Source organism: Gopherus flavomarginatus, chromosome 4 (genome assembly GCF_025201925.1).
Source record: "Gopherus flavomarginatus isolate rGopFla2 chromosome 4, rGopFla2.mat.asm, whole genome shotgun sequence".
NCBI classification, from domain to species: domain Eukaryota; kingdom Metazoa; phylum Chordata; order Testudines; family Testudinidae; genus Gopherus; species Gopherus flavomarginatus.
Window position 1 is genome coordinate 202,510,624 of NC_066620.1, and position 26,549 is coordinate 202,537,172.

Below are 26,549 nucleotides of genomic sequence, written 5' to 3' on the forward strand. Positions count from 1 at the left end.
GTCGGGGCCGGGGCTGGGGTCAGGGGCCAGGCCGGAGCTGTCTGGCACCTGGAGCCCTCCTCATGCGCCCGCCTGCCCCAGCTCACCTGTGGGAAGCCGCTGCTTCCTTCTCAGCCCTCCCAGGCTTCCCGCGCAAACACCTGATTCGCGGGAAGCCCAGAAGGGGGAGGAGAAGCCAGGGGAGTGTTCAGGGGAGGAGGCAGAGGCGGAGTGAGGTGAGCTGGGGCCAGGGGAAGGGCAGGGAGCTGCTGGAGCTTTTGTTAAATTTAAAAGCCCTTTTCAAACCAGTTGTCCCTTGCGGGACAACTGGTTCTAAAAGGGCTTCTAAATTTAACAACTGGTTCCTATGAACCGGTGGAAACCAGCTCCAGCTCACCACTGGGTACACCCCATCACAATGGTCCATTTCCCCTTAGCTACAGTTACTCTTTCAGGTGTCCGATAAATATTAGGTGGCATCATTCCAATTGCTATTGTCTGAGCTTCCATTGTCTTGAAAAGTTCTGTATTCTGCCTACATGAAATTGATTTTGGATGAAACTTGGGAAATAAAGTCTCAGATGTGGAAAATAACTGGAACCCCACCTGATAATATATGATCCTGGTAAGCACTGAGCACTTCCTACCACCATCAATAGGAACTAAGGATGTTCAGCATTCACCAGATTCACTCAGCACCTCCCAGGATCAGGACCCACAGTCTCCTTTATAAAACATTCCCACCCCTCTGCCCTGAGTCCCTGTTCCATGAGACAGTGACTTTGTTGTGTATTTCCATGTGCATTTGAATTTAGCACTAAGCACTGAAAGGCCAAATCCATCCCTATTGTAATTCTGTTGATGTTTTAATGCTGTGTTTTGCTCGTTAAGGCCTGATCCAATGCTCACTAAAGTTATTGAGAGTTTTTCCTTTGCTTTCAATGGGCATTGGATTGGGCCCACAGAGCAGACCAGCACTGAAATATTGGATAACTCCATATGGAAAGGTCCTATAGCATTTACTAGAAAATAACTAGGATTTAATATAAAATTATATCCTTCATATAGAATCCATAGGATGGTTCAAAGATTCATAGAAAGGAGCTTATGTTCTATTACATGCTGTTTGCCAGCCTCTCAGCTGGTCTCAATCATCATAGCTCCATAGAAATCAGTGGAGCTACATCAATTTACACCAGCTGAGGATTTAGGCCAATACGTTTTTAGAGTAATTGCTATCGAGGTTTATTATATTTCTAAAGAAGCCCATTGGGTCTGTTCCTGTTGAATTCGATGGGCTTTTTCCATAAGGGAATTTCTCTCAATCATTAAAGAAGTTCTTCCAGTTACTTTATGTGAGTTTGGACATTGGCTATTTTCCACTGGTTAGATCAAATGCATGGGATCTCTTCATTCCTGCTTGTCTTAGAATAAACAACAGTCTGATAAAAGGACACGCAGAAAAGATTTTCCAGGTTGTTCTCATATTATAAACTTTTATTAAACAGAAGTTCTAGGTGAGGGCTCTTTAAATTCTATGCCCTGCAGAGCAAAAGCATTGTCACTGAGATTTTAGTAGAACATTTCTATATCCATATCTTGAGAGTTTCTACATATTTTATTCCTGCATCTGTTTTCATTATAAACCAGATGCTCCCAAGCTCCAAGAAAATCATCAAGCTGAAGCATTTATCTTCTAGTTAGCATGGAAACAATTACGATAATTACTACTACTGTTCCGGCAGCTCCACCAACCACCATTCCAAGGAAATTCCCATGGACCTGTGCCACCTGGCATCTCTCACCTGCATAGAAGAAGCTGTTGCCTGAAGGACACCTGGGAATAAAAGGCAACAAATGTAAAGGCTTGGCAGGTATTTTCCTGCCCTGCAGGACCTTTGCAAGATCATCCATCTACATTCAGAACTCCTGAAAGAACTAAGGAGCCTGTCTGCTGTAGATTGAGGACTCTTTGGTTTGACAGAGGATGTTCCATCTAGACACAACCCTGAGCAGGGTCCATCCCATCCCAGAGCTGAGAAGGAGAGTGAGCTCAAGGAGGCTTTCCCCCCAACTCCCCACAAGATGCCTGAGTTGCATGGGGCAGTTCCCAATAGAAGGGCTTGGGCCAAGTTTCCCACATCATCCTCACTTCCTTTAGGGCAATTTACATCCCTTGGGAGCATCCACAGAGGGAGCAGTTTCTGCACTACCCTGAGGACTGCTGTAAAGAGAATTCCCAAAGGCTGAGCAAATGAGTACTGTGTTCCCATCACTGTGCCTGACAATGTGGAGGATTTGATATTTAATGTCTGTAGTGGTGAACTGAGAGTTTTAGCTTCTCATGAGCTGAATGTTTATTAGATGCATCAGCTAGTGCATGAGAAATTGGCGGTTGGCAAAAAAGGGGCCCGTGGTACCTGCAGCTTGCTTTTCCTTTCACATTCACACAGACTCCATCATTGTGGCAAGGATTTGGGTCACATGGGTCTCTCATGTAGGATGACCAGTCTTCAAGGTGGCCAGTGTCCAGGGCTGATCTCCTCTGACTTTCAAGAATGAGGCCTTTGGTGATAGATTGGGCTGGTTTAATAGGGACTTCAGTCTTTCTGAGATAGGTTAGATCTTTTAAAAAGGAAATAAAGAGAGACACAGTGGTTAATAGCGACTGACATTTTTATACATTGTACTTTTCATCCCAAAGGATCTCAGCATTGGCATATTATCTCTCCTTGCCCCACGTAGGGAGCTCTCACTGATATTGGAGGAAGCTCTGCATGTATAAAAAGAGGAGAACATGCCCTTGCTATATATATTGATATATATAAATATAAATGCATATATACATTTCTATACATATACATACACGTACACATTTACATACATACACATATATATAGAACCTGTGCCTTTTGAATAGCCTGAAAATTCCCCAGTGCCTAATAAAATGAAACTTCTCCTGCTTATGCCATCTTGGCATCCATGTATTAGAACCCTGAAGTTTCCCCTTTTAGCTAGCCCTGTGTAAGGACATTACACAGAAAGTTACCACAGAAGCCTTGCAATGAAGTAATTTGCCAAGTAATCTCAATTATTGGTGAAGTGATTCCTATGTGTGTTAGTGGTGGGTTCAGACTGCAAAATGTGGATCTGGATTTCAAAAATTTCAGGCTCTAAGGTTCTATTTACATTATATAATGAACCAAACTCAACACCTTTAAAAATCTGGCCCAGCAAAATAGAAGCGGCTCAGAGATTGATGACAATCATTATTGGAATACCCATCTGAATTGACATTGAAAGAAGAACCTGTTCAGTTTGATTTAGTTGGGAGTTGGTCCTGCTTTGAGCAGGGGGTTAGACTAGATGACTTCCTCAGGTCTCTTCCAACCCTAATTGTCTATGATTCTATGAAGAGAAAGAAAAGATTCTGTACCTTTAAATTCTGCAAAAATAATGAGGTCATCGTTTTTCAGGAAATTCCTCTGTTTCAGCTGTTTGTGAGAGATGAAATTACTCCATCCCCAGTCTAAGCTTCTATTACAGTTGCATGAAGGGTCGAATGTTCCAACCACAGATGGTTTATCCCATATTGAAGTATCATTTTTATCTGCAAAATAATGTGATTATGCATGACTTGGTTTTAATCAGCAAAAAGCCTAGAACCAAAAGCTATTCATCAAGAGATGTTAAAGCTTTACAAGGACTTTTTCTGCATTAATAAACTAGTGGTGAAGTCATGCCACAAAGTCAGATTTAGATTCTGAATACCTGTGTGAGAGTTTAGAGGTTCTGGATTTTATCAATCATTATTGTTCTGTGAAAAAACTTTGTTATTAAAAACATTAATATAGAAAAGATCATACTGAGAAAGGCATGGCGAGATGAGGACTCAGCTCTTGGGGTTTTACTTTGACAAACTCTTTTTTCTTCGTATTAATTTGTATTGTAATATCACACAGGAGTTCTAATCATGGACCAGGACCCCACTGTGCTGCCTCTTCCCCAAATAATTTATAATCTAAGTGTAAGGCAAGAGGCAATAGATGAAGACAGAGATATGGATGGGGGATTACCGGATATGATTTAGATGGTAATAACTTAGAACTCCCACAGATTTCCAACTACTTTGCTCATTAAATAAACTGCTTTGGGTGACAATCTAAATGCAACCAAGCTGTCCATATTCAAGGTCTCCAAACCGCAAAATCTGCATGTTCAGTTGGTCAGGCGCATCACGGGAAGGTGATGCTCTTGTGGCGTTGCAATGTCACATTGTGACACACCACTCATCAGATCATGTCACTGGCTTTGAAGTGTTCTGATCTCCCTGAACCCATTCTAAGAACACAGGCAGAATTCTGGGACTTGACTTCATTTTGAAGAACTTTATATTTAGAATCAGACTCATATCTCTGGGCTCATTTGCTCCTATAATAATAAATAATAATTATTAATAAACACCTAACACTTATAAAGCACATTTTTATCCCAGGTGAGCTTGTATCACTAGTCTCATTTTACAGATAAGGAGCCTGAGGCACAGAAAAGGGAAGGGACTTGCCCAAGGTCACCCAACAAAGTAATAGAAGAGCTGGGAATGGAAATTAGGCCTCCTGACTCCAAGTCCCATGCCCTCTCCACTGGATCACACTCCCTCTCTCGTGCATGCTGTTTCAGTCATTTTCATGCAGAAGCCACTTACTCGGCAAAACCTGGCTCTTGTCTGTCGTGAAGCTCCTGCTCGAGGACATCCTATTCCTGATGTCGGGGTGTTGGTCTAGCACTGTCATAATAGCTTGTCTGTTCTCAGCAGGCCATTGCAGAACATCATCATTCTCTCCACTGCACAAGTGAAAAGAAATGCGGGTGTAATTTGGAAAGTAGGAATTAGATGTGCCATGAGGATACAAAGTTATTCCATAGCCATAGCCCTCAGGGCTATAAAACCGGGGACTACGCATCACAGAGCCTGAAACAGAAGTCTGGAGAATGCGGGTGAAGTTCCGAATGAGCCATACAGCACCAGGGCACGGTGTCTCAGTTAGGGTGATATCATCAATAAAAATTCCACCAGATGAGCTGCTGTGACTGCCCCTGAGTCCTTGGAAGACGTATCTAAACTTCTCTTGAACGTTGAGGGTCACATGGGCAATTTTCCAATTGTGGTCGCTATCTCCTATGGGAAGAAACGAGAACCAGGGACACAATTAATAACAATATACCATAGGCTTGGTCTACATTACAGAGTTAGGTCCGCACAAGGTGGCTTACATTCACCTAATAACGTCAGTGTCTACACTAGAATGCTGCTTCCGCTGAAGTAAGTGGCCCACTATGCCAACATCATAACTCCACCTCAACAAGAGGCATAGCACTTATGTCGATGTGGTAAGGACCCCACCCCTGCCCTATCACTGACCGCCCAAATTGTCAGCCGCCTCCTCCCCCACCCTGGTGTGACAGCCTGAGCTGTCAGCCAGGCATGTGGCGCACCTGGTCCCCGGCTGACAGCTCGGGCTGTCAGTGCCAGAGCAGTGGGGCCGCCACCCATGAGCCAGGCCTCCGCCTGACAGCTAGGGCTATCAGCGCTGGGGTGGGGGAGAGCCATTTGTGAGTCTGGCTGCCAGACTCCAGCTGTCAGTGTCCCACAATGCCCCACTTCAGTCAATGGATGATCCTGGTGAGGACACCCATCACTGACAGAAGGAGTAAATGTGGACATGAATTACAGTGGTGTCTGTACATTGACTTAAGTCAACTTAGTTTTGTAGCATAGACAAGTCTTTAGTAGCACATTTATTGTTATCCAACCACTTATTTAAACTGCTTACTAAGACATGTGGATTTCCCCATAACCCTGAAGGGTGGAGATCTCAGGTTGTTATTATTACAATTATACATTTATATTTTAGTATCACCAGAGGCCAGCTAGACCAGGGGCCCATTGTGCTAGGTGCTGTACAAATATTTAGTAAATGGCAGTCTCTAACCCAAAGAGCTTACACTTTTAAAGACAAAAGATATAAGAGGTCAATGAGACAAACAAAAGGCTCAGGGAGTCTGGCACCAGCTGTCCCAATATCACCCTGATTTTGCCATTTTCATCCTGAAAATCCCACCTGCAGGAAATTCATAGATCCCCAAAACTCCTTGGGTTTTGCCACCACAACAGAACCATTTCACGGTAGCTGAGTTTATGCTGTTGAGCAAACCCACAAAGGTGGCAACTCTCATCAATGTTTGGTTTTCCATTTTTTTAACTTGGTCTAAAGTAATCTCAAAATAAACCATCAGGGTCAGATCCTTCCTTCCTTGAAGTGACTCAATGGCAGTCGTTAGAGTGACATAGGGGCTGAATATTGCCCTTTCTGTTGTAGGAGAGCCAGATTCTGATACCTTTACTCATACTGAACAGCACATGACTCCTTGAGAAGTCCAATTGATTTCTACATGTCAGATGCATTGAAATCAGTGGGATTGCTCATGAAGTCAGGGATTATTTAGTATGATTGACATAGTATCAGAATCTGGACTACTAGGTCTCTGAATGTGTGGTGCATATTGAGATCATTTGTTGGCTACCCCTTCACCCTTCCCTATTATTCCATGGTGACCCCAGGGTGCTCAGTACGTTCTCTGTTCAGACACAAGTTTAAAGTTTGATGTCAAAAGCACTTGTATTAAATGGTGCCACTTAAATTCAGTGACTCATTGGAACTATGTTCCACTGGCAAGCAAAGAGGAGTTGATGAATTTTCTGCATGGAAAATGCTCTAGAAGCAAATATAAGTGCAAGATGTCAGGAATGAAAGCTCTTATTTGCATTAACAATGCCGGAGATCATTGCTCCTATTTGCATGAGCACAGTGATTAGTTACCTCTCATGGTGCAAATGTAAATCTTTTACAGGCCTGCTTTGCTCTTACCCAAAGCATCAAAATTGTGACATATGTTGCTTGGGACCATCCGAATTTCACTATCCAGGGCTTGTAAACAGCCATCCACGTAGTAAGTATGTTGTGCTCAGATACCAGAATGCCTACCTGGATAGCAAGATGCTGACCTGATTGGTTTGGGAAAACTCCCATCTTTCTGAACCAGTTTGTCTCATTTCTGAACACACTATGATATCCCCTCACTCACCCCAATTTTTTGTAGTTGTCTAATATTTTCAAACATACCTTGAAAGGTTTTGACTTTAACCAGTGTGTTAACAGTCCCGGTGCCATTGTCCTTTCTAACCCAGATGACAAGCTTGTCCAAGGGGCTTCCGGAGATCTTATAGAAAAACTGGAGACACAGCTGAGTTCTCTTTGGGTAAAGGATCCGGGATTCTAGGAGAGCCATATCTTCTGCCTGGCCAGAGCTAGTGTTGAAATACATGAAAGAACCAGCATCTACAGAGAAAGTGAGCATCAGTTATTGCCTCTTCTTAATCTTTCTGCCTGCTGCATATGACTGGTGGTGGCATAAATGTATGTGCAGTGCAGAAGAAACAGCTGCATGTATAGTTAGTGGTGCTTTTCTTAAAGCCTCACAACACCACTGTCTTTTTAGGTATTGTCTCATATCCCCAGGTCACCAACAGGGAAACTGAAGCATGGAGAGGCTACACAGAAGACTCAGGAATAGTATCCTGGGCTTGGCCCCAGTCTCTCTCTAGCCACTACACTGTACTGTCACACAGCCAAAGTCCCTTTAGTTACACCTGTGAAATAAAAAATGCGAGTGTGACATTCTGGGGATCACACAGACAGGAAAAAGGTTCTATCACTGCCTGCCTTGTAACTTTGTGTGCCTTAATGATATGCTGCTATAGCTCTGACACCAGCAGCCAGCCTTCAAGCATAAAGGGCTTCCACCCACCTAGTTACTCCTTTTAGGGTGACCCCAATAGCCCTTCTGCGTCCAAGTCTCCCCATGTCTATCTCCTGAGTTCTTAACTACCAGACACTTGGACTTTTCCTTTTGGGATCGTCATCCCAGAAGGAGTGCAACCTGCCCCTAGTCAGCAGAAAACTGCTTAAGGTAAAAAAAAAAAGTGTATTTAATGGAAAAATCAGATTCAAAGATGAAATCATAAGGAAAAGCAAACACATATGAGTAACACAGAAATTAACCATACAGATGCAACCTCAGACTTTACACTTTAATATTAGCTAAATCTCCTTCTCTAACACAAGATACCTACTGCCACTGAACAGTTTCCCAGCATGCCCTCTGTCCTAGAAGAGATCCAGTGTTTAAGAAACAGCACCCTGCTTAGATGCTGGCCCTCAGTTTCTGGATAGCTTGCACTTCAAACTCCTTCCCTTTTAACTCGAGGGGTTTGCAGTTTTTTTCCTCTTTCTTCCAGGCTATGGGAATTCATGGTTACAGAGAGTGGGGAAACTCCCTCCTGCCTTAGTTCACCAACCATTATCTTTCCCTGGGTTGCATAATGCCAGGTGCTTGGAGTTTGTTTCATGTAAACAGCTAGCCTGGAAGGTGCCCTACCTGCCTGCCTGGTGGGAGGTAACACTGCAGTTGCACCTTTGTTACAAGTACAATGTTCTACACATATCTCCACACATACATTCATAGCCATAACCATCTGAAGAAGTGGGGTTTTACCCACGAAAGCTTATGTCCAAATAAATCTGTTAGTCTTTAAGGTGCCACCGGACTCCTCACTGATCTCCTAATGACCACCAAGTTTGGGACATCACATGCTTTCATGAAAGACCGTACTTATTCTACAGCTCTTCTCTGCAACATTGTGTAGAACCTGTAGATTCAATTGCTTATCCCTTGGGGTTCAGACCACCTGTTCTCTCCTGGGGGGGGCCTGGACTTTTATTGTCACAGGAGGGGAAAGAATTCAAAGGGCCTGCAGGATGTTCTACTGGTGACCTTTGGATTGCTTCCAAGTATCATTTCCCATTCCTAGTTAAAATTGTACCTGATCCTGTGTAACCATTCCTGAGAGAGAGTGAATCTCCATGTCTTCTTCACTTTAGTGGCTGGTCCACGTAAGGGGATAAGAATGTGCCACCACAGCCAGTAAATGGAATTACTCCTTTAGCTCAAATGATAGTGGCTCATGCTAAGAGTCATTATACCTGCACTTCTTATTTAGGCAAAAGTCCCACTGAAGTCACATTTTCCCAAAGTCTGAGGGAGTTCTGCCTGACTAAGTAGTGGAAAATCAGGTCCTTAGCTGTCAAACAAGCCTTTGGGAATTTCTCTTTAATTTGTGAGCAAATGCTTCCAGGACTGACACCGCCGGGCTCTGTCACTGGCTCATACTAGGGACTGACCTGCATTTTTTTTGTGATTCTACTAGTTTGAAAAACAGAAAACTGGGGATTTTGTGTAAAATTATCATTAAACACTTGAATAGAAGGACCTTAAAATCATATGTTGTTTGATTCTTTAGGAAATCAAATATTGGTCTAAGACTGTTCCAGCCCCAACATGCCTCATGCTTCATTTATGTTTCAAAGGTAACAGTTACCAGAGATTTGTGTGCAACTCTTTAGTCTTATGTTGTGCTAAAATCATTGTTAATCAAACCGCGGCAGGCATGGCAGGTCACATTCCAGCATATATTTATTATGCCTCTAGTTAAACCATAATACATGTTCTTTGTCCTCTTCTATATTGCTGAGCTGGTCTAGAGAATATAGTGTATGTTGCAAAAAGGTTCTGATTTGGCACTGGTAATATCAGCACCTTTGTTCCTCATTATCAAAAGAAAGCACATTGCCAAAGGACTGTGAAAAGGGAAAAGGGTGCCAGCGTGGCCAGAGTCATAACAAACAAGCCTTCTTTCGAACGGTATCCTCAAAGATAGTTCTTTTCCTGGCTTTGAAGTACCTTTCAGTTTGATCAGCTGCCAAGATTTTCCAAGCATGGCTGCAATGTTAGCTTCTCTCCAAAGCAGTCTTTAAAACACAGCTGTCACCCTCGCTAAGGCATGAACCAAGTGACTTTTGGGGTCCCTAAGTTTTACTCGGGTACACATTTATTTTTTATTTTACCTTTGCAGCGTCCGAGGAGCGTGTGGTCTTCTTCTCCTGTGAGGCTGCTCTTCTTATGGATCCAGTCTGCATCATCTCTGGTGCCCTGAACCATGCCACAGATATTGGCAAACTCAAAAGCACACTGGTCCAAAAGGGTGTGAGTGGAAGCTGGAAGAACATGCATATAGTTAAATCCAAAGAAGCCTCTAGTAAATAAAATGTGTTTTAAGGAAGACTGGGATAAGGTTGTTCAAATTGTTTTTCCCTTCTGTATGCTTTTCCTGACGGATACATTTCTATGGAACACATCATACAGCACATATACAATCCTGCAACCTTTACCCTCCCTGATTAGTCAAAATGATTCCCTAGGGAGCTATTACACAACTTCTTGGTTCCTGAAGGTAGCAAATAAAATCAGCTGTCCATGACAGATGCCCAGCCTGACAGTTGGCTGATTTCTTGGAGCTGTCACAACCGAGGTGACCCTCAAGCAAGAATCTGAAGGAGGAGAAGGTTAATTCATTGACGGGGATCCCTGAATAAGCACAGCATGGAAGGAAGCATAGAACTGGATGAGTTTAAGTCTTTCATTCACTTACTGAACTGCTTCAAAAGAAGTAATGGCTAGAGACCTAGAGAGGGATTGGGATGGGGAAAATAACCTGCTCCACACATCACCCATCCCCATTAGCACTCCAGTAAGGTAAACCGAGGACAAGTTTTCTATAGTTCCTCCCTGTCTGGATCTCTCGTCTTTTTATTTATTTATTTATTTAGACATGAAAATTAAGGGGGAGAAAAGAAATCCTGTTAAAGTCCCAAAACGCGGCAAACTTGACAATGGCTCAGTGTGGACTTACTGCAGTTGTACATGCGATTCAGTCTTTCTAAGTCAACGGTGCTGAAATCCAAGCGCTGCCCAATAATGTCATTAAATGCTGGTATCTTCGCAGTGATTGTTGGGACACCCTCATTTTTGTTAAATGATAATGGCTCGTAATGCATTACTGATTCATAATCGTAAGGGGTGTTCAGGTCAGAGATTAACATGTCATCGTACTTAACAAAGTTGTGAGATTGGCCTGGTGAAAGAACAAATGAGTGATTCATTCTTAAAATGGTTAGAATCCTTCCCAAGGCAAAAATGTCCCTGGGATGGACATACTAAAGCTCAGAAGTTACAACATATTAATGCAGAACGGAATCAGTATGGTGGCTTCAAAGACAAGTACCATATGGTTAGAATTAGAATCTTACGTTATTGGTTTATGAAGCAATTTTGACAACAAAGTCCTCTTATTTTAGATCCCCGTTTTCATTTCATGTGTCTTCTGCTACTGCACATTTAAATAACTGCCAGCTGCAGCTTTTGAGTGCTATCACTCGTGAAGGCAAATGATGGAATTTCCATGCATGAAATATATTTGCGCTTGACTGTCACTCATCTTGCACCTATAGAGCATAAGAGCCAACTTCTGCCCTAACTCACTTATGTAAACTAGTTTCATGAGAGCAGAGTCTGAACTTGGGCATATGCCTGCATGCGCTAGTAACAGTGATCAGAAATGGTGCACGTATATATAAGGCCATGTTTTGAAAAAGTGGTTCTGAATGTTTTTTCCTTTTCTGAAGGTCCTCAGGCATCTCCTTGTTTCAGTCTCATTTGCTTCCCTTCTCTGCCTCCTTTATGACTCACATTACAGTTTGTCTTCTTCTAGCTATGGCCTCGATCCTGCAAAGTGTGAAACTCTCTGGCTCCAGTCCAGCAAAGCATGCATGTAATTGCTCAATTTTATTCATGGGAGTGAATCTATTGACCTCAGTGGGACTACTCACACACTTAAAAGTTAAGTCCAAGTATAAGTGCTTTGCAAGAATTGGGACCAGATTGCTCAGCACCTTGCAGGATTAAGCCCTAAGGAATGATGAGCAGGCTTCATTCTGGAGCCTTTAATTACTGAGGCAAATGTTTGCCTGGGCATTTGGCTCACTGTAGAACAACCCGGGATATTTCTCCTCAGTAGGGAGATGCATGCAACATGCATCCTTAGTGTGTAGAGTGCTCCCAGTTTCTGCTGGCGTGCTGGACAAAAGCCATCTTCCATTTAGAGCTGAGTGAAAATGCTGTTTTGCCACACTAGATATTATAACATTTGCTGCAATTTTATCCATTTTCAATTCCCTATGACACTAAAACGGCAATTTGGCTGCAGAAGCACATGAAATTGTAACATTTCCATTGTTTTCCTGTAAATAATGTTGCTATAAAAAAGGAAAGACCTATTTTTACAAAGAAAAATAGCCCCTATTTAGTGCAAATAATTCACAGAAGGGACCAGATTCAAGCTTGCAAAGTCTGAGAGAAAGAGAAAAAAAATTAACGTTTCAAATTATACCGTGAATGTTTTGGCTGTTTCTCACTGCTATTAAAATTCTTATTCTCCTCAATTAGAAATAGCATGTGGTTGCACTGAATGAACCATTATTACTAAATAGCCTCAGTTGTACTATTTCCCAGTGTAGCTTATTGGGGTAGCAGCTACATGCTCAACACAACGGTCTGGGATTCAGAGCTGAGGATTGTTTGGAAGTTTATGTTTATTTCCTTTTAGAGATTTGAATTGAGACTTTGGATATGGCTACACTTGCAGCTGTACAGCGCTGGGAGTTAAACCTGTCTTTGTACAGCTGAGTAGGGAAAGCGCTGCAGTCTGTCCACACTGCCAGCTGCCAGCGCACTGTCCTGGCCACACTTGCAGCTGCATTGGGAGCGGTCCATTATGGGAAGCTATCCCAGCACTCAAGTGGCTGCAACATGCTTTTCAAAAGGGTGGAGTGTGACAGGAAGCATGGGAAAGAAAGAGTGGGTTTTTGGGGGTGCTGAGAGTGTGTCAGCATACTGCCTCCTAAGTTCCAACCCCCCTCCCTCCTCCACCCCTCTCTCACTCACTGAAGCAAACAGCAGCTGTGTGTTTTTTTTTCTCATAGACCAGATAAGCAGCCGCTTGTGGAAGTGGACCCCAACCCCCTCATCCCACAGCACCCACCCCGCCTCTCTCTTCAAGCAAACACTAGCTGTGTGCATTCCAAAGGGAGCTCCCCTGCCCGCCTGCCTCTCACTCATTCAAAGCAAACAGTAGCTGTGTTTGTTTTTTTGACAAGCAGCCCCCGAAACAGAGCTTTGAAAGGGCACTTCCCTGTCCAGAGTTCACAACAAAACAAAGAGAGGAAGCTTCAGTTAAAAGGATTATGGGGAGTTTCCAGAGGTCAATCACTGCATAATAATGTTACTCCCTGTTTACACTGGAGCACCAGCATCTCAGCCACTCCGCAACAGCAGTTATTCCTCTCAGGGAGGTGGAGTACCAGCAGCGCTGTAACCAAGGGGGCACAGCGCCATACGTGCCTTGCCAGTGTGGATGGGGAGTGAGGCACAGTGCTGTGGGTGGCTTTATTGTGCTGTAACTCTCAAGTGTAGCCAAGACCTTTGACTGGATTAATTATCAGAAAGGATGTCACTCCTCCCAGTGTAGCACTATAGCTTTTTACAGCCCAGAGGAAGGTATCCACGCAGAAGATCCGTTATAACTTTCAGATGAAGATCCGTTCTAAAAAGAGCACTGCACTAGCTGCCAATAAAAGGAGCAGCTGGCAGGTTGTGCAAATCCAACCTTTGCTGACACCTATTGCCAGTGATTCAGAGCCAGAGACGATCCAGTCTTTATGCAAATGCAAGATATGAGGAGGGCATGTGGACAGGGCTGGCTCTATCATTTTTGCCGCCTCAACCAAAAAAAAAAAAAAAAGTTGCCCGGACTGTGCTGCCCCAAGAATGGATGGAATGCCGCCCCTTAGCATGAGCCACCCCAGACACATGCTTCCTCCGCTGGTGCCTGGAGCTGGCCCTGCATGTGTAACCTTCCGCTGTATCCTCCATGCAGTGCCCAGCTGGAGTTTCAGTCTCTCAACTCCCCTAAGAAACTTTAAGAGGTGTTTTCCCTCAGCAAGGCCTGCAGGATTTATCTCAGTGGGAAGTGGGATCTATAGCTTGTAATGACACCTGCAGAACATCGTACCTGCAGTAAAGTTGCGCTAACGTGCACTTACTATATTTTTTCCTTTTTTGCATTAGGCAGGAGAATGTTAAAATGCTCCCAGTCAATTACCACTTTATTAGATGTGTCATATTTGGGTTGGGGTCAGGCAGAGAGGGGTGTTATTGATCTTATGAAAAGAATAAAGAAAACTGATGACTGGATGTCTCCAGGGATCAAGAAGGCTAATGTGTTTAATGCCTATTTTGCTTCAGTCTTCACTAAAAATGTTAATGATGATCCAATAATCAACACAATTAATATTGCCAACAAGAGGGAAGGAATGCAAGCCAAATTAGGGAAAGAACAGATTAAAGACTATTCCGCTAAATTAGATGTATTCAAGTAAGCAGAGACTGATGAAACTCATCCTAAGGTACTTAAGGAACTAGCTGAAGCAATCTCAGAACCATTAGCCATTATCTTCAAGAGCTCATGAAGGATGGATGAGGTCCCAGAGGACTGGAGAAGGGCAAACATAGCTTTTGTCTTTAAAAAGGGGAACAAAGAGGACTCAGGAAATTATAGACTAGTCAGCCTAACTTTGATACCTGGCAAGATACTGGAACAAATAATTAATCAATAAATTTGTAAGCACCTGAAGAAGAATTGGATTTTAAGGAATAGCCAGCATGGATTTTTCAAAAATAAATCATGCCAAACCAACCTAATTTGCTTTTTTCACAGGGTTACTGGCCTAGTGGATGGGGGGAAGCAGTAGCTATGACATCTCTTGATTTAATAAGATTTTTGACATAATCCCACATGACATTCTCATAAGCAAAACAGGGAAATGTGGTCTAAATTAAATTAGCATAAAATGGGCACACAACCAGTTGAAGACCATAGTGGAAGAGTAGCTATCCCTGGTGTGCTGTCAGACTGGGAGGACATATCTAGTGGGGTCCCACAGGATTCAGTCCTGAGTCCTGTACTATTCAATACTTCCTTTACTGACTTAGATAATGGAGTGGAGAGTATGCTTATAAAATCTGTGGCTGACACCAAGATGGGAGGGCTTGCACACACTTTGAAGGACAGGATTAGAATTGAAAATGACTTTGACAAATTGGAGATTTGGTTTGAACTCAACAAGATGAAGGTCAATAAAGATAAGTGCAAAGTACTATACTTAGGAAGGAAAATTCAAGGTAATTGTTATGCACATGCACAAAATGGTGGTTAGGTGCCAGTACTGCTGAAAAGGCTCTAGGGGTTATAGTTGATCACAAATTGCTTTGAGCAGGGGTTTGGACTAGATGACCTCCTGAGGTCTCTTCCAGCCCTAATCTTCTGTGATTCTATGAATGAGAGTCAGTGTAATGCAGTTGCCAAAAAGGCTAATATCATTCTGAGGTGTATTAACAGGAGCGTCATATGTAAGACAAGGGAAATAACTGTCCTGCTCTACATGGCACTGGTGAGGCCTCAGGCAGAGTAGAGTCCAATTCTGAGTGCCACACTTTAGGAAAGATGTGGATAAATTGGAAAAGTCCAGAGAAGAGCAACAAAAATTATAAAAGGTTTGGAGAACCTGACCTATGAGGAAAGATTAAAAGAACCGGGCATGTTTACTCTTGAGAAAAGAAGACTAAGGTGCAAACCTAGTAACAATCTTCAAATATGTTAAGGGCTGTTATAAAAAGGGCGGTGATCAGTTGTTCTCCTTGTTCACTAAAGGTAGGACAAGAAGCAATGGGCTTAATCTGCACCAAGAAACATTTAGGTTAGATACTAGGAAAAACTTTCTAACTATAAGGATATTTTAAGTTCTGGAAAAGGCCTCCAAGGGAGGCTGTGGAATTGCCATCACTGGCAGTGTTTAAGAACAGGTTGAACAAACACCTGCCAGCGATGGTCTAGGACTTGGTCCTGCCTCAGCACAGGGGACTGCATTAAAGGATTTCTCAAGGTCCCTTCCAGCCCTACCTTTCTGTGATTCCATTGGTAATGGGTTGTGGAGCCTTTCAACACATCTGAAAAATGAGGATAATTGTATTCTCTGGTCTGTCTTCTCTATTGTAAAGATCAGAGACTGTTTCTTACTATGTGTTTGTTCAGCATCTAGCACAGTGGAACCCCAAACTCACCTGAGGCATGTAGGCTCTATATTTAATATTAATTAATTATTATTATTATTATTATATTATGCTGCCTGTTCAAATCCAGCCCAAGTTAAAAGCAACTAAAATTATTGCCATCTGATGACCATTTGGTGACCTAAGTGAGGTGAGTTGTTCTTAGTTCAGTTTAATGGTGAAAAACATGATGTATAAAGCCCCCAACAACAGTTGGCTGCCCCAGTCATGCTGGCAGTCCCAACACAGTTGTTAAGGAAGGAATGGGATGGACGTTCAACTCCTCTCTCACTTCTAGAGACCTTTCTGCCACCACCTGGGTTAGACACATGTTGGGGCAGCGCTGAGTGAGCATACACTACTGTTACCTATTCCATACAAAATGACACGTATTCAGCCTGGAGGACAGAAGAGAGTATTTTTACCATCAGTTAATTAGATAACTGAATTATTCTGGTACATTTTCTTTCTGTTTGTCTTGCATTTATTTAGTGCTTGTGAAAGGTGGTGGGTGGATAGCCCTGGCGATTGAAATCACATATACCATGAAACAATGCTGCAAGCTTCCCTATACATTCCCACCAATGTACCTCAACACCGAGCAAAAATAACCACCACTAAGAGTAAAAGAGTGGCTCATGGTCTTGGTGCTGAGACTAGCAATAAGGTTGCCAATGGAGGTGACATCTGTTACATGGTCACATGGGACAGGTTATTGTTGGACCTCAGTTCTTCCATTCTTCTACTTATGTGTGCGTTCTCCTTTCCTTACTATAATTTATATCACATTAACGTCTAGCACTAGGACCACAATGTGCTAAGTACTGTATAACTCCATAGTAAAACACTGCCCCAACCCCAAAGAGCTTCTCATTCAAAAAGAGAATGCAGAGAAATAAGGAGAAGGAAAGCAGAGGTGAAGTGACTTGTTTAAGGGCTTCTGACATCTAGGCCAGTCCCTTGTTCACTAGGCAATGCTGCCTTTCTGATCTGCGTTATCCTCAGGAAAAAAAGCAGAGCAGAGATAAAATGATGTCAAACTACCTACTACATCTAAATGTGCACAAGTATCAGCTTTTAGAGATGCCCAATGCTGCACCCTCAACTCTCATCTGGCTCTAAAATTCCATGTCAGGAGGCTTTAAAACCTAGTGTATTAGTGAGAAAAATAATATATTTTCTGTCTCTGTACTTCCTAAAATCTGTATTGCCATTTAAAGCTGACCTGGAAGAATTTCATCCCACCAGATGTCCACGTAATCATCCCGGTCTGTCCTTGACTGTTCATGATAAAATCCCATTGCATGTAAGAGCTCATGTTCTACAATAGCTTTATAGTCACATCCCTGCCCAATGGAAAGGTTTTGTCCAGTCTGTCGGTCACCCACCATGGACCAGCACCTGAGAAAGAGAGAGAGATTGCACAGTCATATAACCATAAAAGTGTAGGACTGCAAGGCACCTCAAGAGGTCATCTAGTCTAGTCCCCTGCACTCAAGGTAGGACTAAGTAAAACTAGACCATTCCTGACAGGTATTTGTCTAACCTGTTCTTAAAAACCTCCAATGACAAAGATTCCATAACCTACCTAGGTAATTTGTTCCAGCACTTAACTACCGTGACAGTTAGGAAGTTTTTCATAATGTCCAACCTAAACTATCCTTTCTACAATTTAAGCCCATTGTTTCTTGTCCTATCCTCAGAGGTTAAGAACAACAATTTTTCACTCTCCTCCTTGTAACAACCTTTTATGTACTTGAAAACTGGTATCATGTTCCCCTACAGTCTTCTACATTTGAGGGTGCTAAAGGAGTTGGCGGATGTGACTGCAGATGAGGCAGTGAGTTATATGGACCTGTGGTGCGCATGCTCCAGCAATATTCAGGGCACAGGGACCCGGCTTCACCAACTTTCAAGGCCAAGTCCTCCTCCCTGTGGCCTGTTGCCCCCATGCACCTCCTCCAAGCATCCCTGCCTGTGCCCTGGGCAGCAGGCAGCTGCCCCCTGTAGCTCCACACTGTGCTCTGCCAATTACCAGCAGCCGCAGGATCCTAGCACCCCACACCACTAGCGCCAGGACAGATTGACCCAGGTTTATCCTGCCCCATGCTGGGTGAGGGGTAGCCCCATTCTCCACTCCCAGTGAGGCTATAGCGAGGGGCAGCAGCAGGGGAGGAAGTGCACAAGTTATGGCAGCTCCCTCGCCCTGCACCCACCACAAGGGAAGCAAGAGGGCTTCCTGGACCCGTGAGGGGCTCTAGAAGCACCTGCAGTGACAGCGGTGTGAGGTGAGTGTGCTGCCAGCAGGGGAGAGTACTGTAGGGAGTCTCTGGCCCCTCTCCAGCAGGTGGCAGCCTGCCTGCAGCCCAAACTCCTCCTCCCCAGCCCTGCCCCACCCCAGAACCTGCGGCCCCAGCCAAAGCCCTTTGCTAAAAAAACTTCAGGACCAGACTTCAAAGAGAAACTGCTGAGCTTCAGTTCATCTGCAAATTTGACACCATCAGCTCAGGATTAAACAAAGACTGTGAATGGCTTGCCAATTACAGAACCAGTTTCTCCTCCCTTGCTATAAAATATTATATATATATATATATATATATATATAAAATACATACCTGCCCCTGGAAATTTCCACCACGAAGTGGGTATTCACCCATGAAAGCTCATGCTTCAATATGTCTGTTAGTCTATAAGGTGCCACAGGACTCTTTGCTGCTTTTACAGATCCAAACAAACACAGCTACCCCTCTGATACATGTTCCCCAAAGATAATGAAAATAGAAGTTTCCATCCAACACATTACTGGCATGAAATCCCCAATGGTGACAAAGTGGAGAGGCCATGGCTTATGTTCTCAAAAACCCAGAATTCTGCATACTGTTTTGGTTGCAAACTCTTCCAGTCTAATGTTCCAGCTACATTGGGTTCTACAGGAATAAAGGACTGGAAAAATCTGACTAGAAATATGGCATGCCAAGAGAAGGCAGCAAATCACCAGAGAGCATTCCATAGGTGGAAAGAGCTTGAGATGAGACTAAGGTTAAAGACCACCATAGATGATCAGCATCAAGAGAAGATTGCATCAGAGTCTCTTTTCTGGCAAAATGTTCTGAAAAGGCTCATTGCCATTGTGGGAATGCTTGCTACCCAAAACCTAGCACTGGGTGGCACTTCTGATCAGCTGTATGTGCCAAACAATGGAAACTTCCTTACAATGGGGGAGCTGATGGCTGGGTTTGATGCTGTACTCCATGAGCATCTAAGAAGAGTCACCACCCAAGAAATGTACACACACCACTACCTTGGGAAAGCAATTCAAAATGAGATCATACAGTTACTGGCAACAAAAGTCAAACAGAAGATTGTGGCAGATCTGAAGTCAGCAAGATATTACACTGTTATTCTGGACTGCACACTTGACATCAGCCATATGGAACAAATGACTTTAATGGTGCATTTTGTAACAACAACAGAACCTAGTGAAAATGTCACTGCAATGGTGACTGTCAGAGAGCATTTTCGAGAATGTATTGACATTGATGATGCTACAGGAGCTGGTATGACAAATGTGCTTCTTAAAAAGCTGGAAGAAACGGGAATTGCGATAGCTGACATGAGAGGTCAGGGCCAGGGCCGGCTCCAGGCCCCAGAGCGCCAAGCGCATGCTTGGGGCGGCATGCCGGGGAGGAGCTCTGCCGGTTGCCGGGAGGGTGGTAGGCAGCTCCGGTGGACCTCCCACAGGCGTCCCTGTGGAGGGTCCGCTGGAACCGTGGGACCGGTGGACCCTCCGCAGGGATGCCTGCGGGAGATCCATCGGAGCCGCGGGACCGGTGAGCAGCAGAGCGCCCCCTGCAGCGTGCCGCCGTGCTTGGGGCAGCTAAATGGCTAGAGCCGGCCCTGGTCAGGGCTGCGATAATGGTGCCAACGTGAGAGGAAAGAACAGAGGAGTGCAGACATGGATCTGAGAGTTAAACCCACAAGCTTTTTTTGTCCCATGCAGTTCTCGTTCATTGAACTTGGTGGTCAGTGATGCAGCATCAGCTTCTAGTGAGGCTGCTGAATTTTTAATGTAATTCAAAGCATCTATGTATTTTTCTCTGCATTAACTCATGGATGGCAAATTTTTGAAGCAATATCTGGGAACATCCTCTCTGACACTGAAACCACTGAGTGCCACACGATGGGAAAGTCGAGTGGCGGTGATAAAGCCTATCAAACACCAAACTGGGAAGATGATGCCATAGTTGCCATTATGGAGGATAATGCCATGACAGGAACTGTTCGTGGGAGAGCAGTGGCAGAGGGAAATGGAATCAGCAGAGACACACATAACTTCACATTTCTCTGTGGCTCAGTGTTGTGGCATGACATACTTGTTGAAATAAATGTAAGCAAGAGACTCCAAGGTGTTGACCTTGATATATCTGGAGCAATGGAACAACTGGACAAAGCAAAGTCCATTGACCAGTCTTACCGGTCAGATGAGGGATTTCGAAATGTTCTGAAGAGCACACAGAAGTTGGCAGAGGAACTTCACACTGAAGCTATTTTCCCACCCATTCAAGAATACAAGAGTCACTGAAGAAGACATTTTGATTACGAGACATGGGATAATCCCACCACAGAAATCTTTAGCAAAAGGCAAAAGATTTATACGAACTGAAAAGAAAGATAGACCCCAAACAATTCAAAGTTGAATTCTTTAACCAGGTGCTAGATTGTGCAATACAGTCAGTTGAAGAATGTTTCATGCAACTCAAGGAACGCAGCAGTATATTTGGGACATTGTATGATATTCCAAAACTCCTCTGTTACGTGTCTGGATGCTCTGCAAGGACGAGGCCCACACACATAGGTGAGTTACTTGGCTTTAATGAAGGTTAAGTGACACACCCGCAACGGGGACTCCACGCATTGCTGCCACTGGCTTGGGGAGTCCAACACCCGAAAAGCTCGGTCAGGTGCGAAGTCCAACGCGCAAGCCCCAGCCCACAGCAATTATAGTATCATGCTAATATCATGCAAAGCAGCCTCTACATATGCAATGGGGGACTTTCCAACAGCAATGGCCTCCTCCCCTGGCCTCGGGCCAGGGACTTTCCGCAGTTCCCCAAAACACTGGGGCTTCCCACACAGGGCAGTTCTAACCGGTTATAAGCAGCAGCTGCTAGCAATTTATGTCCTCTAACAACCTCTCCTTGAGAAAGCGCAGGCCCTAGCTAGACCGTAACAATATCTTCCGGGGTCCGCTACACTCCTCACTATACCTGAAGAAGACCTACACCAGCAATGCAGGGCACTAGAGACAGTGTGGACACATGATGATACAAGCAATATTGATGCAAGTGATTTAGGTGATGAACTGAAAGCCCTTTCAAGATACATTTCAGCAGGATCAACTCCAAAGCCTGTTCTGGAATATATGTGCACAAATAAGATGACCATCCTCTTTCCAAATGCTTTTGTTGCTCTGCGCATACTTCTAACAATTCCTGTAAAAGTTGCCAGTGGAGAATGCAGCTGAAGTTAATAACACATCTATGTTCCACAATGACACAGGAGAGGCTGGTCGGTCTTGCAACCATCTCAACAGAGCATGAGCTGGCCCAGACTGTGGACCTTCAGGAAGCCGTTCAAATCTTTGCAACCAAGAAGGCATGGAAAGCGCCACTTTGATTATTCAAACAGATAAAAATGACACTGTTTACTATGCAGACAAGAAAAGTTACATTTGCTGTTCAGGAGTTTGAAGGTTAAGTGTTACTTAACATTTTTGAACAAGGCATTTTAAGTTGTTAGTTCTCCTTTATTGGGATAGGTTGCAGAGCAGTACCGTGAGAGGAGAAGAACAGGAAGAAGGCAGAATTGAGACCATTCAAAGTTTTGGCCCAAAGGGGCATGGGGGTGTCATTTGAACTCCCCACCTCCAGTGCCAAAAGAATAGGGGTGAGTCCCTGACCGCCTTGGCTGCTACCCATCGATGGACCTATCCTTCATGAACGTATCTAATTCTTTTTTGAACCCAGTTATGCTTTTGGCCTTCACAACGTCCCCTGGCCATGAGATCCACAGGTTGACTGCGTGCTGTGTGAAGAAGTACTTCCTTTTGTTTGAAATTATCATCAAGTTACCCCTAGTTCTTATGCTATGTAAAGGTATAATTGATGCTTTCCTATTCACTTTCTCCACACCATTCATGATTGTATAGGCCTCTATCATACCCCCCAACCCCCCCACACACACCTTAGTTATCTCCTGCCTAAGATGAACAGTCTGAATCTTTTTAATCTCTCCTCCTGTGGTCTCATCTTGGGTGCCATTTTGCAATGAAACACATGGCTAGATTGGAATATACATACAGACACCACCCTCATCAGTGAAGACTGAACCTTCCAGCTCTTGTGATAAAGAAGAATTTGTCACTAGAGGGATTTAGGATGAGGAGCACTTAAAAATCTAATGAGGGATTATGTAATACACTGGCCTAGTGTTGGACACCATATTTCCCTCTAATGTTATAGCGGCACAATGTGCTGGGATCTGAGCTATTGACTTCAGTTTCTTGCACTTGGGCCAGCAGGAGTTAAGAGTGTTGCAGAGGCAACATGCTCAGCATCTAAGCATCTAAATGTTACTACTTTATGTCATTCACTAGTGACTTCTCTGGATGATTCAGAACGGGCCCTGATGGGATCCAGAAAGAGTATCTTCAGTCTGGACGATAAATGAGCCAAGGCAGAGTGGAGGACAGGGGAAAATATAATAATCTTTATGACTCTGAAAAGGCCTTTAAGAAACCCTGAGAAAAAAGAAACATATATAAGTGATATATTTGATAAGATTCTTATCTTTTTCTAGTTATCGCCTTTGTACTCAATGATCTGGGGATAGTTTATACACAGGAAATAAAAACTGCGTTTCAGTAACTTAAGCTTTTATGGCATCTTTTCTTCCAAAGATTTCAAAGCCCAAATTCTGCCTTCCAACACCCCTGCAAAATAGGTAAGGAGTGTACAGAGGGACCACTTCACCCACCACTGAAATGGAAACATCTTTTGGGAAGAAGGTGGTGGCTGTTTAAGAGTGTGCAGAAAATCTACACAAAGAAAATTAAACAAGAATTTAGGAGGTCTTCGTAATACTTGCCCATTAGATTTTTGAAATCGTATATAGGAGCTCTCTCCTTCGTATGGCTTGAAATCCACACAAGACTTAAGACGGAACATTTCAAACACTTCAAGTATGATTCCCTTGGCATTCAGATCTGGAAAATATATTTCAAAAAGTACCTTTAATATATTGTAGATCACTTGTTTGTGGAGATAAGCTATATGCTGTACATGCATTATGCTATATCGCAGTGTACCGATGAGCCACTCACCGCTGTGGCACCTCCTGTTGGTCATCCTGGGAATTAGCTCTGTTTCCAGCTCCGGAGTGCCCTCTGCAGGCTGGTGTCTCGCCTGTCGCTGGCCTCCACGTCCCTCTCGGAGCCCAGTGCCCCTTCTCTAGGGTTCTGCCCCCTGCAGTACCCCCCGCCAGTCTCTGGGTCTCCCCTCCCAGGGGAACCCTTAACCCTCTATCCCCAGCTCATCTCAGTCTATGGCTACTGCCAGTCACCATCTAGCCCCTGCTCACTGAGGCAGACTGCAATGTACAAGCCATTCATCATTGGCAAAGAGGGGTTTTGGACCTGCTGCCTTTGCCTACCCTGGGCTGCACCTCTGCAACCCCAATACCCTTCCTGGCCTTTAGCAAGGCCTGCAGCCTGGGGGTTTTCCAGGATGGTGCTTCCAAGCTCCTCTCACCTTCTGCCAGCCCTGCTACACTCCAGGTACCTTGCTCAGCTCCCCAGCAGCGAGGCCCGTCTCTCAACAGCTAGAGAGAGACTCTTTGAACTCCTGGCTCACAGCCTTTTATAAGACCAGCTGTGGCCTGATTAGGGTGTGTCCCCAGCTGAGGCTGTTTCCCCAATCAGCCCAGCCTTTAGCTCGCAGCCCAAGCCCTTTTCCAGGGCTGGCTGTAACTAAGATGACCAGATGAGATGAAGAAAATATCGGGACACATATGCGGGGGGTGTCCACCGGCAGAGCAAAATATCGAGACAAATTGATTGGTCGAGATGTGGGACAACCACCCAAATATAGGGAAGGTCCTGATTTTATCGGGATGTCTGGTCACCCTAGCTGTAACCCTTTCAGGCTCGGAGCAGGTGACCACCCTGCTACACACAGTAAGACACAAACACTTTAAATTACATTTTTGGCTATATCTTTGTGATGGCGTGGAATTTGATCTTAGTGTAATTGGTGGGCCTGCTTATTAATGGATTTTGAAAAGCTTTGAATGGCATAGTGTCATTTCTGTTAGGGTCAAATTCTGGTATCCTGTTAACTCCAGTGAGACCAGGATTTGGCCCTAAAATTTGAAGAGTAAAATATAGTCTGCTTTACCTAGGTCATCACTCAGAATATAGGGAATAGGGAATGTCCATCTGTAGATCTCATTTCTCAGTGCATTACGGGCAGTCTGTGGAAAACAGAAGGAAAGATTAATCCCCCCTGGAATAGGGAAGAGGGCTAATAGTACTGCAAATATGACGACTATGAATTATGTCCATGCATTTACAAAATACTTACTGGCAGTAAGATATCCCCCTGAAAGAGGTTCAGGCCAGCAGCTGCAAAGCAATTTAGGAACAGATTATTTAAATTAAATCTCAAATTTTATATCCTGAAAAATGCTGAGTTTATGGAACCATGGAATTTTCAAGGCCACAAGTTAACATTTATGGATAATTATTAAGGGCCTGTTTCTAGTCTCACTGAAGTAATGGATCTGTCCCTAAATTAACAGCAGATGCTGTTACCTAATTCGACAACTTACTAAAAAGCATGTTATGAGAGGTTTACTCTGCCTTATGGCTGTCTATGCTCCAATGTCTTTGCCTCACTATAATCATAGCTTCATAAATTTTAAGTTTAGAGGAAACTATTCTAATTATTCCAATCATCAAGTCTGACCTCCTGTATAACACAGGCCATAGGATTTCACCCCATGATTCCTGCATCAAGCCGATAACTTGTGTCTGAGTTAAGGCATCTCTTTTAGAAAGAGATCTAGTTCTGATATAAAGTCTTTAAGTGATGGAGAATCCACTATATCCTTAGGTAAGCTGCTCCAATGATAAGAATAGAATAGAATATGAGTATATATATTTATCAATATATTTGTATATATAACAATATATATTTTATTTATATATCAAAATCAGATTACAAAAAAATAGAAAATTAAATGAGGTGGGTTTATTTTGTTGTGTGTTTTTCCATGTAATTTCTATACAGTTCAGACAGAAACACAGTAAAGCCACTAAATTACTGCCCACTCTCTAGAACGAGCTGTTATGGCAGGGGACCGTGTGCGCTAACTGGCTTCTAAAGCTATTCCTAATTGGAACCCCATTCTGGGCCATACCGTCAATTGGAACAGTATCATTCACTTCAATGTAAATTCCCCTCAGCTGTAGACCTGGCCCAATAGCCCTCAGTCTTCAGGAGTGAAAGACTCTCACCCTATTGGATGTTCATTAACACCACAGAATTACCACACAGGTCAGTATGACCTGTGGTTTTCATCCAGGAGAAGCCCAAGGCTTGGACAGCAGGATTGCTGCAGGGCTAAGATTCAGGAATACTGGTGATGCAGGAGGATGTTCAGTCCCAGTCTGCCTTCGCTATGTTTGTTTATGATATGACTGCCTGCCCTGCCTGAGCATATCACCCAGTTTTTCAAAAAAAAATGACCAAAAAAAAATTAAAAGCTTCTAAATATTAGAAGGTTGCACCAGGATTTTGCTTACAGCCATCTCAAAAAAACTACTTGGGAATTAGAAATGCAACCCACCTAAATTTATTGCTGGAATGTCCTCCCTCAATTCACCAGCATCAGCATCACGTGCTGTAAGAAAACCAAATTAAGAAGAAAAACATTATGCATCCCCCACTTCACCCACAGAAAATAAAAGAAAATATCTCAACACTAGAAATAGTTTACTGAGTCCTTACCATCTCCCTTTGGAGGGTGTCTAACCTGAAAGACAGTAAAATACATGTTATACAAGAGGTATAACATGCTGAAAGAGAAGATCTGGCCATACAAGAGTTAGACTTACCGAGAATGTAGTGCAATAGGCAAAACATAATATGAGACACAGGCATGGGAAGAAGTAAGTGGAAACCATTCTTGTAGCGAAGAGAGAAAACGGGGCATTTACAATTTGCAACGCTTACAATTGATAGAGCAGTTCCTTGAACTTCGCACTTAGCATCGTGAAAGAAACTTTGAACCCAACATTTTTACCAGGGGAGTTATTATTAAAATAGTAA

At 43.5% G+C, this 26,549-nt stretch overlaps 1 protein-coding gene and 1 non-coding gene across 2 annotated transcripts; both read right to left on the bottom strand.

Annotated features, from left to right (window-relative positions):
- Positions 1-1,586: 1,586 nt before the first annotated feature.
- Positions 1,587-26,293, bottom strand: MEP1A (meprin A subunit alpha). Its single transcript, XM_050950757.1, has 13 exons — positions 26,229-26,293; positions 26,068-26,121; positions 24,801-24,841; positions 24,615-24,690; positions 23,308-23,425; positions 17,387-17,562; positions 10,850-11,071; positions 10,005-10,154; positions 7,164-7,379; positions 4,685-5,158; positions 3,416-3,589; positions 2,400-2,604; positions 1,587-1,816 (listed from the first exon to the last, which is right to left on the bottom strand). Exons 1-13 carry the CDS (start codon positions 26,272-26,274, stop codon positions 1,669-1,671), a joined length of 2,100 nt encoding a protein of 699 aa, XP_050806714.1. The 5' UTR covers positions 26,275-26,293; the 3' UTR covers positions 1,587-1,668.
- Positions 20,722-20,841, bottom strand: LOC127050404 (U5 spliceosomal RNA). Its single transcript, XR_007774216.1, has one exon. It is a non-coding gene; the product is annotated as a U5 spliceosomal RNA (small nuclear RNA).
- Positions 26,294-26,549: the final 256 nt, after the last annotated feature.

Coding starts and splice junctions, on each gene's coding strand:
- MEP1A (XM_050950757.1), bottom strand. CDS start 26,274: ATGTATTTTACTGTCTTTCAGGTTAGACACCCTCCAAAGGGAGATG. Junction 24,691..24,800: donor AGGGGGATATCTTACTGCCA/GTAAGTATTTTG, acceptor TGTTTTCCACAG/ACTGCCCGTAATGCACTGAG. Junction 23,426..24,614: donor TATTCTGAGTGATGACCTAG/GTAAAGCAGACT, acceptor TATATTTTCCAG/ATCTGAATGCCAAGGGAATC.